This window comes from Anguilla anguilla, chromosome 11 (genome assembly GCF_013347855.1).
Source record: "Anguilla anguilla isolate fAngAng1 chromosome 11, fAngAng1.pri, whole genome shotgun sequence".
Lineage (NCBI taxonomy): Eukaryota > Metazoa > Chordata > Actinopteri > Anguilliformes > Anguillidae > Anguilla > Anguilla anguilla.
Window position 1 is genome coordinate 32,014,977 of NC_049211.1, and position 13,439 is coordinate 32,028,415.

General features: G+C 43.1%; 1 protein-coding gene across 2 annotated transcripts in view; it reads left to right on the forward strand.

The window, feature by feature from the left end:
* The first annotated feature begins 1,593 nt into the window (after nt 1-1,593).
* The window catches only part of LOC118208432 (copine-9-like), a 105,657-nt gene continuing 93,811 nt past the window's right edge, over nt 1,594-13,439 (forward strand). The window contains exons 1-2 of one of the 2 annotated variants that reach the window (XM_035383099.1): nt 1,594-2,687; nt 8,837-8,877. In XM_035383099.1, coding sequence (XP_035238990.1) covers nt 2,620-2,687; nt 8,837-8,877 — 109 coding nt within the window. In that variant the 5' untranslated portion in view covers nt 1,594-2,619. Of the gene's footprint in view, nt 2,902-8,836; nt 8,878-13,439 lie in introns of both variants that reach the window. The other variant, XM_035383098.1, reaches the window with a different exon arrangement.

Here is a 13,439-nt window from a genome sequence, read left to right on the forward strand (position 1 = left end):
AAAGCAAAATGATCAATAAGTCTTATATCTATAAAGAACCAAATAAAACAAGCACTGTGATATTATGCCTTTTTATTCAGTTGAGATTTTAATTGTTTTTTTTTTTTTTGTTTAAATCTCGTAAGCAACATTTTTTTTTTAATTGACCGTATGGGGTCTTTGAAGGGATATCACTACCTAATCCCATGTTATTGTGTTTCATTGATCCCTCCTCTGTATGAAGGTTATACAATTTTAATATCTTTAAAGTTCTGCTTGTCTAGATGTGGAGCTTAATACCAGTGGTCAATTAAATTTATCATCAGAAACTATTTTAGAGTCAAATTTCCATTTCAAAATATTGCATATACCCTACATTAAAAGCATGCATGCACAGAGACAGTGCTATTAAAATCAGTTAGAAAGGCTGGAAATTCTGCAGTAGCCTTTGTTGTCTGTCGAAAAATTAAAACAGGAAGTAAACTGGCAAAGTCTGCTCTTCCTGAGAGAATTCTTTTTTTTTTTAATATAACCTTTATATAACCCAGTTCTCTTTTGCAGTGACAAGCTGGTGAATCAGTGTGCGTAGGAAATGCAAGGGATTGTGCGGCTAATCAGATGTAGGCTGCTCGTTTTTGTGGGAATTTGACAAGGACACTGAAGTTAATACCCCACATTCTTTTGAATTGAATCAATGGAGTCCTTTAAGGAAACAAAAAATCAGGACGTTGGTTAAATATCTCATCTGGAGGTGGGTGTCTGTCCCCAGCACTGTACTTTTGAGGCACTGGGCCTTGCATTTCTGTTCAGAAATGACATCTCTCCCAGCAACAACTTATTTTCAGTGGTTATTTGCCACCAAAGTATTAACCAAGCCCACACCTGCATAACTTTAGCAATTAGCCAAGTGGCACAAAACCAATTCAAATATTAAACTGAATAAGGTAATAGACACTGAAGAACAGGCAAGGTGGGCCCTGTAATATGTTTGTTTTCCCCCATATAAACCGTATTGCACAGTTTGACAGAATGAGCTTGAATATCTTCTAAACTCTAAAGTCATGGCTTTCACCACAAAATTCTCCAGGTAAAATCAACTCCTAGAGGACAGTTCACACTGATAGAATATAGTTTACACTGATAGGGTACAGTTTACCCTGATTGAGTACTGTTTATACTTTTCGAGCACAGTTTATATTTAGAGTACAGTTTACTCTGACACAGAACAGTTTACACTGCTAGAGAATAGTTTATACTGATAAGAGTACATTTTCCACTGATGGAGTACATTTTATCCCGTGTGGGCTCATATAGCAGTGTTGGGGCTGAATGCGCACTGTCGATTTTACGTTTTTCCCTTCCTTCAGCTGATCTATAAAACAAGGATAGGAGAAAGTGATATGACAGAAGCAAAGCCTAATCAATCAGTAGCTATTCAGATCAGCTAAATGAAAAATGAACGGAAGGCGAGGCCGAGGGGTCCCCGGATAAGCACCTCCAGCACGTGACAAGTCTAATAATCAATCAAATTTTAGTGGTGCAGGTGGAGCAGGAACCATAAATATCTGAGACACTCCAACACCGTGGCTTCATACACCTGGTGTAGAAAACACCTCTGACTCCAGTGGAATCCATTTTTAAAAAACATATCGAAATTGCCCATCGCTGGCAAAGCCATATTAGGCTACACAAGAATGTTGGAAGCTCTTGGAACTATCGCCCATTTCTCAGATTTTTGTAGCCTACTGTGGGGTTAAAACACTGTAAATTAGAGAAGGCAGTGCTTGACCAATTACACGAGACAAGACGCGAATCCAAAATACAAGTGGATAAAGCCGGGAAAGGGAAGTAGGCTCCGCTTTCGCAATTAAAAACGTGTTTGCTGCTTGAAAGATGTAATAGCATATTCAAAAAGTCGAGAAACTCTAAATATGATAATGTTCCTGTGGGCTCTTTAAAAGACGACGTTGGGGTTTGCTTAGCTATAAATGAGGGCAGCCTTGTTATTTATGTATTACAGCCTAAAGACCATGTGGCTGCTGTATAGGCTAGACTGATGTCCCCGATTTATTTCTGCACATACGCACATACGTAGGTTGTCAGATGTGGAAAGTAATTCGTAGTTCCCAATTCGTAGTTCCTAAATTCCTATAACTGTTCCCTCGAACACGTTTAAGCAATTTTTGTTCTCTTTAACTGAAACTGAATAATGAATTAGTTTTGTCTAATGTATTAGAGCGTACTCCCAAGACAATAACACGTCATGTTTATTTATCTCTGTACACACAATGGGATTTACGTATGGCTATTTATTTATTTTCATTTTCAGCAAACATATGAAAAAAATACTTAAGTGGACAGAATTGTACTTAGACTCAATGATCAAGTTTAATTTAAAAAAGCAATTTCTGGTCGTAATGAAAAACGAATGCGTTTCTAGGTCAAATAGTGTATTTGAAACTTTCTGTGGTTTTCTTTAGTAGCATATGCTTTTTTCTTGCTTGTAGTGTACTCATCGCGTCTCAGATGCGATACTGACTCCACCTGCCGACAGGAGTGGAGAATGAAAAAACAGTAGAAGAAAAGAGTCCGTCAGGGATCCGGCGCGGCGCGCACCTCATACTCGCTTCGCAATGAAGAATGAAATTGGCTCTTCCGACTCCTCAGACAGGGAGCACCGCAATTGTTCCGACTCACCTCTCTGTCAGGTATCCACGCCGTCGGCTCTGTGAAGACGCGTGCGGTTTAGCGACGGAATCGGGATTAGGTATATGTTCTGACAGGTGATCAAACAAAATATAAGTGGTGAAAACTTGAATCAAGAACATAAAATCAAAAACGGAGGATGGCGTCAATTGGGGAATTCGACCCATTACACTCCAGCGTACCTGCAACTAAGATTGAAGTTACGGTATCCTGTAGGTAAGTTCTAAATTTACGAAAGATTATATGTGTTGTAAGCGACAATGCAAAATAATGTAGACGTTGTATCGAATGAATTTTTCCTGTACAAACAATTAGGGGTTGCAGTCCAAGCTGTAAGTTTGCAAACAGCTTTTCAGAGAAAATGATTAACTGCGTGTGCAGCATTTTAACAAGGTGTCTAATGCGTATGATTTGGCAGTCCGTGCATTCTAACGCGCTCGTCTATAAGCTCTCCGACCGTCATCACAACAGGCATTGTGCACTTTATTACTGCCTTGCGGCTCAGTCTTGCAGTTGGCTTTGTTTACGTGTGTGTACGTACCTGTTCCCCGAAGTGAGCGTGAAGCATCACATCCCCAGAAAGGTCAGTTTAGAATCACACTGAGACCTGTGACTCATGTACTGTGAATAAATGATCAGCTCGTGTCGTGTGCTGTCTATTGCTTTGTCAAGTTTGAACTGTGTGAAGCCCACGGCTTTAATGGGTAGGTTATAACCGCAAGGGATTTTACACTTTTCTGTGTTCTGGGAGCTGATTGTTATCCGCGTCGAAAGCGGCGATTCAATAAATGGACATCCCGTTTTCCTAGCTGAATGCCTTCATTTCTTTGCGAGGGCCGCGGTTGCGTGACTGATAAGGGCTCGGCAAGCTACCAACGCCACAGTGGAGTCCCACAGATCCCTAATAAAGGATTCTTACATTTAGTTGTTTTTAGACTTGAACTGCGATCTGTCTGTCTGTTGCACTGGTTCTGTCCACATATTCCCTCTAGTATCTCTGTGGTTTGGTGATAACGTCGAACTACAGATTAGTTCCTTTATCAAACAGGCATTGGGTGTATGTGCTCACCAGAATTCTGTCCAGCTCTATCCTGCTTTACTGGCAGAGTTTCGGTGTCTGGCCTGGATAATGCAGCATTCAACCAATTTCTTTTCTTGTTCACGTTCCAAAGTGACTATCTTTGTGTTGGTCAGAAATTGAAATTATGTTTTGATTTTTTTGAGAATGATTAATACAATGCTCATGTGATTGGCTTCTTTTGATCAAAATTTTCTCAGGTTTTCCTCCAAGTTTGTCATTAACAACCATTCATCCAAAATCAGCACTGTACCACCCAGTTTGAGGCTCTCTATAGGAAAACAATCGACTATTTTACACTCTACCGGCTGCACACAGTACTACAGGAGAGCCAATGACTGTTTTAAACTGTACAAGTCACATACTACTGTAGGAGAGCCAGTGACTATTTTATACCCTACAGGTCACACACCGTGCTACAGGAGAATCGGTGACTATTTTACACCCTACAGACCGCACAGTACAGCAGGAGAGCCAGTGATTATTTTATGCCCTACAGGCCAACACGGTACCACTGGAGAGGCTGTGACTGTTTAATACCATACAATTCACACACAGTAAAGGAGACCCAGTGACTGTTTTACACCCTACAGGCCACACATTACAGGAAAATTTGCCTAGATCAGAAGAGAGTTGCACTCACTAAAGACAGCTGCTAACCTGTGGCTGCTATAGGGATGGGCGCAGTTTGTGATGTAGAGGTGCATGTGTTGAGTAGCATAACCGGTGTTTGCCCTGCGACTGTCCCTGTTTGTTCAGTACCTTCCTGGCCCCGTTCCACTGACTGGGCTGTTTTATTGTTATTAATGACATTTCATCAGTGCTATGTTTTGTACACATGAACAGTGAACTCAGCAATTTCTGCCTCATTAGGCTGGTAATTAGTGTAATGATCAGCTTTTGTTGCATGTGTATGTATGTATGTACAGTACATACAAAAGCAGGTGCTCACGCACACACACACACACACTTACACACACACACATGTACACACCCACCAATGTTGCTTCGATTGAAAAATGTTGACTTCAATACCAAGACCAGCTTTGGTACTATGATATCATTATCAAGTCAATGCTTATTGAGCAGGTGTTCACAATTGAAAGCAATCAATTTTGTATCGACAATGTAAAGGTATGGACGACAAGCCTGTGGTGTGTGGAATATTTTGGCAAAGGGTTCACCATAGATCCTGGGCCCGGCCCCACTGGACCTCGTAGTAAAGAGAGGGAGGGAGAGAGAGGGAGGGGTGGGAAGCATGGTGCATGTTAAACAGGAACAAAAGGTTATGGTGGGCAGGAGGATTTCTTACAGGAAAAAACCAGAAGGCGTGGTTCTGCTCCCGAACCTCAGCTATTATAGCTCCAATAAAGGTAGTCTCTGGGACATGACATATGTCGTATGTTTGTCACAAATAAGAGGGCAAGAAAGTGAGATAGAAAGGGAAAGATTGAAGGAGAGATGGCAGAGAGAGAGTGAAGAAGGAATTGTAACAGAGATCATGGTGGGGTAAATTATTAAAACATATGTTTTGGAGTTTACTTGGGGAAATAAATCTCCTTTTTAATTTAATTTCTGAACATTATTGTCTTTGACACCGACAGAGTTGTGTATATTCACTCTGAAATCATTATTAACCTTCTTTGGAAAGACTTTACATTTTTTATGGTGCCAACAAGGCGTGTTTGCCGAGGGAAGGAAGTGGCTCTGGAACCCATCCCCTCCCGCCCCACACCGCCACTTCGTCTCCGTGGCGACGGCCGATCGAACGCCGCGTTCAGCCTCGGGTCTCGGGCCTTAACGAGCGAACGCTCTTTGGGCGAGGAGCCAAAGCGCTCTGCCCTTCTCTGAATCGCGGGAGTCCTGAGAGGCGTCGCCCGCGCCCCGCGGCCCGTCGCCCCGTCACCGTAACGGACGGGAGACACGTTCGGCGCGAACGGGCCAGACGGCACCTCTCCCCCCCCCACCCCTCCACCCTCAAGGTCGGGCGGGACGCCGGACCCGGGGGCTGGCAGGCGCTCCGCAGATGGCATTCGGAAGGGAAGTCGTTGCTGTTCCGCGGGGCGGCGGCTGACAGCTCTCCAAAGGTTAAGGTTGTGAGTTCCTTCTGCAGGGCAGGTGCTACTGAAGGCCCCCCTGAGCTCAGCGCTCAACCCGACACAGGTCAATAAACAGCAGCTCTGCGAATACGTTCTACACCCGCATACGTTTGGCTGTTCTCTAAGGCAATGTGACTTTTTTTTTACCCTTTGGAATTCAGTCCTGGTTTTGACATGATGTATGACCAAATGCTTTCCAAGCCTTTTGTCTTCTTGGTCGTTTGGTGGGGTCTTGAGGGTCCTGATGACCCATGTCTTGAAAGTAGATACATTTTGGGGTTGAACAGAATGGAGGATTTTCAATTCTGGTTCTGCTCATAAAGCTGGTGTAAAATTCCATCTGTTTGTTTTTATTCTATCCTTTTTAAAATGAAAACATGACAAAAACCAAGCAGACGAATGGTTACGGCAGTTCAGTGATTTCGGAACATGAATAGAAAATCCTGTGTGAATAAGTCTTATGGTGTGGGGATGTAGAACAAGTTGCAATCTATACGCAGAAGCGCATGAGACGCCATGGCGACTGTTTGTTGTCTTCAGTCGCTGCTGCCAGCTGTCCGTCAGCCCCGTCTGTCGCTGCGAGGACGTCTCCCTCTGTTTTTACATTTCTGCTTTCTGATGGTAGCGAATAGAACATAAAAGCGGGCTGCACTGAAAATGTGGAAGAGCTTTCACCTGGGAGCCCGGATTCATCGCCTGACTGGCCTTGAGCTGCTGGGGTAATGGAGAGGGGGAGGGGCTGACAGATTTGGGTCAGGTGAATTTCCCAGCATGCACCGGGGTGGTGGGGCATTGGTTCTGGGCGATGTCGAGGAAATGGGGGATGGGGGAAACGGCTCACCGTTAAAAAGAAATGGTGGTGAGTTTCATTGAAGGAAAGGGAAGTACATCCTTAAAAAGAAGGGAGGAGGTAGAGAGGCGTTGAGAGAGGACGATGTGGATGGCAGGGGCATTTAAGTGGCCCTATCGATTCTAAAAGCGGGGCAGGAGCGCTTATCAACACAGAAGAGTGGTCTGTGATTGCGTGTGAATCAGGGAGCACTCTTCCTGACTGCGCAGGGCAGCTTGTTGGTAACTATGTGAGGACAATCTCCCCCATGTCTGAAGAGCAGGGCTAATTTGCTGCAATTTACAGTTGCTGGGGTGTGGGGAAGGGTGGGGGAGGGCGGGGGAGACTGAACTGCGTACCTGACTGTGGTAATATGTTTGGTGGGGGCTGAATCTGGAAACCCCCTCCAGGAAACCAGGCTCAAATGAACAATTGATAGCTGCAGTCCACTGCCGTTGGACCAATGGTAAGACACCAATGAGGGGAAACTCATTAAGGATGAGTTTTAAGGCTTAATTAGCCAATACTGTAATTAGAAAGCCATCGATAGTCGTTAGTGGTCTTCTGGGTGAAAAAGGTAGCCGATGAGGTCTCTAAGCTCTGTTATCACAATGACAAAACGACTGATTCACGGAGGTCTCCAAGCCCCCAACAATGCTGACTCCATTAACCATTTTTTTTAAAACGCTATGACACCTGATTCAACTAATACACTAATCATAGCTTTCAATCAAGACTTTGATAAGTAAAATCAGTGTGGGCTAAAACAAAAACCTGCACCTCTATTGACCCTTTTCAGATAAGATTGGAGGCCCATGATTTAGACTTAGCAGCGGCAGACGATGCTGAAATTGAATTGATTGCCTGCTTACTTGCTCAGGCGCTCGGGCGGTTAAGATGGACGTCAGCCGCAGCGCTCTTTATCCCGCCGTGACATTCAATGATCCTCCTTCTATAAGGCTCACTGCCACCGCAAGATCGGGAGGTAGATCTACGCTACCTGACAACTGGAGCAGAGCTCCAGCGCCCAGCGCAGTGGAGGCTGGGGCCGTCACACAGACGTGCGCGATAGCGTATCTTATTGCCGGAATCTCGCTCAGTCGCTGTGACTCAGTGCTATGCAGAGTATTTCTGTCTCTCTGACTCAGTGCTGTGCAGAGTATTCCTGTCTCTCTGACTCAGTGCTTTTCAGAGTATTTCTGTCTCTCTGACTCAGTGCTTTGCAGAGTATTTCTGTCTCTCTGACTCAGTGCTATGCAGAGTATCTCTGTCTCTCTGACTCAGTGCTTTGCAGAGTATTTCTGTCTCTCTGACTCACTGCTATGCAGAGTATCTCTGTCTCTCTGACTCAGTGCTTTGCAGAGTATTTTTGTCTCTCTGACTCAGTGCTGTGCAGAGTATCTCTGTCTCTCTGACTGAGTGCTATGCAGAGTATTCCTGAATGGTCCACGTTTTGGCTGTGAGTGAAAAAATATGTTAGCCAAATCTGGTACTATTGCTCATATGAAACAGTTGAGTACACATTTCCCCTGTATTGTAACTCTGTATAACAGAGCTAAGTAAATATGATCTAATGTCTTATATCCCCATTGTGGTTGTTTATATTGTTATAATTGCCAATGTTAACATCCACATTTGCGATTTCATTGTGTGTTCATGACATCTCAGAACAAGATTGCCATTACTGATTAAGTAATAAATGGTACAGAAGCCATGACAGAGAATTTCTGCTGCACAAGGATTCTGTTATTGCGATGGTATTGAAGGATGATGCGAAACACAGCACTGCTCTTAAACTGAGTACATTGTGTATGCCTTATCAAATGAGTATCTGAACATCACAGCATTTGTCTAATTAATGAAAGCAAAGGACAGCTTTGGTGTAATTAATGAAAGTATAGCACAGCCTTGGTCAAATTATTAATAGTACGGCACAGTTTTTGTCTAATTAATGAGAGAAAAACACAGTCTGGGTCTAGTTAGTGAGAGCACAGCACAGCCTTGGCCAAATTGAGAACGCAGGCCTGGCAGACAGAAATAATGACTGAAAGTGAACCTCCGCCTTGGACTGTGCAGAACCCCAGGGCACAGGAACGCAGTTTCATTCCGCCTCATTCATTACTCTGCTTTCTCTCGTTTCCATAGGAACCTACTGGATGTGGACACCTTCTCCAAGTCGGATCCCGGTACGTGCCTCCTCTTATTTTTGTGATCAAATGTCTTTCATTTTGCAGATGACTAATGTTTAGCAGATGGCGGAAGCAGGTAGCATACTTTCCAACCCCTGGAAACCCTCCCAAACCACCCCGACGATGTGAGCATACACAAAGTAAAATGTGCAGTATTGATCATACTCCAGTAGGGACCATATGTACTCTGTAAGAGTCAGAGCCCCGAGAAAAGTGGTTCTCTTCACTGGTCTTTGCCAGTGTGTTCATTGAGAAAGTACCATGTCCCCCGTTCTCTGTCGGTTTCTGTGTGTGTGTGTGTGTGTTTGTGTGTGTGTGTGCGCGTGTGCACGTGCTTGCGTGCATGCGTGTTTGTGTTTGTGAGAGTGCATGTGAGGTGAGAGAGTGTGTTAGCGAGAGAGAGAGAGAGAGAGAGAGAGAGAGAGGGAGGGTAATTTATCTGGCGGTGTGTGAAGGTGTGTGTGGGCTAGCATCTGCAGGCCTTGGCTATAAGGTCTTTCTGATGGTTTTGGATTCCAGGGGACAGTCAGTTTTTCCATTAAAAATATGAGGCAGAACAAGGCCAGATATGGACTGTGGAAGGAGGACACAGCTTGCACTTTCTATTGAGCCAAAAACACAGGGCAGGATTTCATAATGTTTCATGACTTTTATGTTTTTCAGTTCCCTTTGCAATAAAAAGTGCAATAAACAAGTTGGATGGAAAAGTTTAGAAAAGTGCAATTAAAAAGTTAACTCACAAACTATTTTATGAAAAAGAGACGCTCTTCAGAAATTATAAAGAGAAAATGTTTGTTTAAAAAAGCCAATTGTTATTTTCCTTTCCAGCAACTCATAAAGGAAATATAACTTGGATGTCAGTTTCTGTATACTTTTTATCTAATTTTCATGCATCATGTCTGCTTATTTACTGTGTCTACTCATTTATCAGTTTATTAATCTTGAGTGTAGAAATCTGCCCAGGTGTGCATCTCATTGGTCTGCCTGCAGGAGATTGATATCTCAGTGAAGCTGGTTGGTGAAGCTGATTGCTTGGCAGGCAGCTTATTGGCTTACGTATTGGTTCACTGTTTTGTTTGCCCATGGAATTGAATCCTTCTGACAGGTCTGAAGCATTCCCAATGAGATGTGAGGTCCAGGTTCAATGTAATTGCAATGGGTTGTCCTTACTTTTCATTAAAAACGCAGGCAAGTGCCGTGGTATTTCACGATTGGTTTCTGCAATGTGGTGAGCTCACTGAGCACTGTGATGAACAGAGAGAGAGTACAGTGAAATGACTGTGAAATGCTTGATTAACTTTGCTGATCTGATTTGTGAACAAACCTCATTTGAGGGCAGATTGAATCTGGGTCTGGATATTGTGCCTGAGAGTGTGCACGCATCTATGCATGCACATTTTTGTAATACCCCTGCACAACCGTACACACTGCTACACAACACTGCACAATGCTACACAGCACTACAAAACTGTACTCAGAACTATACATCCTTACACTACACAACACTATACTACCCTACACATCACTACACAGCTCTACACAACAATGCATATTCCTACACAGCACTACACAAGTCTACAGATTGCTACACTACACAACACTACACTATCTTATACAATGCTACACAACCCTACACATTCCTACATAGCACTATACAACTCTACACAACTCAACTCTACACAAATCTAAACATCTTTGCACAACCCCACACAACACTACACAACCCTACACATTGCTACACAACACTACACTACCTTACACAATGCTACACAACACTACACAACCTTACACAATTCTACATAACCCTACACTACCCTGCACAGTGCTACACAGCACTACACAACCCTACATATTGCTACACAACACTACACAATCCTACACAACACTATGAAACCCACCAGTGGTTTTTGCATTAGAGCTGAAATTTGGGCAGAGGCGTGCCTATGTCAGCCTGCAGGCCCCCCAAATGACAGCTGGAACAGGGACACCAGCAGCTTTAACCTGAGCCCCCAAACCAGGACAGGAAACCGGTCAAAGGAACATGCTTTAAAGTCTCTGAAGTGGCCAATGGTTCTGCCTGGAGTGAGGTACAGGCCAGCTTGATGGAATAATGTTCCAGATTTCACTGAGGGCTCTGACCCTTTGTCCTCTTTCAAATCGTATTTAAGTCTGACCCATTTTTAAAAATCTTGCTCATAACCTTATGCTTGTCTTTATTCTGTTTTCTTAATGTAAACTGTCACAGAGTAAAGCACTTTGCAAGAAAAGCACCTCTAGCTGTGCATCTGTAGGGAGGGGTTATAGACCCCATATGAATAGTACAGCGAAAGGACAATGTACCTGGACCAATATCAGGGACAGCCCATTAGCTTTAGATTACGATCAAATACTTAATCTCCTTCGGCCTAACGGAAGGAAACTCAGGTGATTAGGTGCAAGTTTTTTTTTATTTAAAAAAAAAAAAAAAAAAAACAATTAAAAAGTGAATATAATAGAGTTCTGTCAGTATAATAAATGTATAAATTTGCTAAAGGTAAATTCCATGCATCATCTGGAACATCTGGAATTATTTTTTACTTCTCATAGTCACATAGCACAGCCAGAAGCCTTATGGGGGTTTAACAGCATGCTTTATGCTGCGATACATATGGCCAGTCTAGATGGGCTGAATGGCCTGTCTCCTTGTTATGCTCTTATGTTCACCGGTGGGTCACTGTGTCCTTTGTTTTTCCTCCCTAGTGTCATCACTGTGATGCAGGAGGGAGCCAAATATGATTAGGGAAGAGGGGTGTCTGTTGCTAGTGGCAGCTGGAACCATGTGTTGCACAAATAACGGGCAGAGTTATTATGGGTGTGGCTGATTATGTATTCCATTGAATTTACTGAAGTTAACGAGGGTTGATTTAGTAAATTTCTCTGCCTCTAAAAAGCAGGTGTAAATCAAGGTGCAAACAAGATAGAGACACAGGTATAGCCCTTGAAGATGCACTGAGAGAATCTTTGCAACAAGGGTCACATTATTTCATCTTCCCGAGCAAGAACTCATCAAACAGTACGAATTATTAATATGAATTATTACTAATTAATTATTGCAGCCAAGAAATAAAGGCTGGGTGTTTGCCATGGGTGTTTACTTCTGGGAGAAATAAAAGGTGACCAGGACCTCCCACATGTACCCATTCCATCCTGGCAATATTCAAGCTCCTTGCAACATTCTTGCATCTAAAGGGTAAAGGGACTGCATTTATATATTGCTTTTATCCAAAGCACTTTACAGTTGATGCTTCTCATTTACCAGAGCAATTAGGGGTTAGGTGTCTTGCTCAGGGACACTTCGACACGCCCAGGGCGGGGATTGAACCGACAACCCTCCGACTGCCAGACAACCGCTCTTACTTCCTGAGCTATGTCACCCCCATCTTGATTAATTGACGCAGTAATTGCTGCCATAGCTGGACTATACATTTTTCTGCCCTGGTTGGGTGCTGGATAGCCTACGCTCTTACGTGGGACCACGAGGATACACATTACAATGTTCAGTGTTAAATAAACTCTAACAGAGTTCATATGAGTCCACTATGGCAAGAGTTGAATTAACACTGGACATGTTACTGGGTATTGAATTCTCTAAACAGGAGTATTGTTGTTGTTGAACTGCGCCTTTTAAGCTCTGCTTCATACGCAAAATGCTAATTGTAGGCAGTATCATTTTCTGATTGTGCAATTAGCGGTAGCTAATAAATAAGTTAATTTCAGGCAAACTGCAAACACACCAACATACTCTCTTCAGCCCGCAGTTTGTGCTGCAGATTTTACCTACGTAAATCTGGCCCTTAGTTATCTTGAAAATTACTTTGTTCAGTAATGGAGTTACAGGTGAAATCAGCATGGTTTTAATTGCTGAAAGTATGGAAACTGTAAAATGTTAAGAGCGGGTTAAAATTGAAATTTTGAAAGTAATATTTCTTTTGTGAACCATATCGAGATGTAGAAAACATCATGCACAGTGAATCCCTGAGACCGTATTTTAATGCAATGTCTTAAATTGCATTTTAAAAGGTGGTTTAAAATGTCCAAATAAATGCAACATGCACTGGACAAAGTTTTGGACTTTTTTTTCAGTCAAACTATTCCGTCTGCTTATACCAGGCTACAGATGTGAGCAGCTCTTCTGCCAGATAATTTCTCCTCACCTGTGCTGCTGGTGTTCATCTTGGTTCATTAACTGACATCAGCACATGTAGTTCACCTCATGCCTTCTAAAGTCCTGTAATGTGTCCTCATTTACTGTCGCTGCAGGGATGGTGTGGCTTCATTGTGTTATTGGCTCCAGACCTCCTGATCTCCAAGCTCATTCAGTGACTGGAGTATGGCATGACTTGGGAGCCTGTAGGTTATTCTGTTCTGCTCTGACATGCCAAAGAGCGATACTCGATTTAAAAATACTCTCCTTTTGCCAACGCACTCTACCATGCTGACAATGTCTCATCCTAACAATGGCTATGCTGAACTTGCGGTGGGAAGAAGTTAACTCCTGCTTTTCCTGGATGTTTAAATGA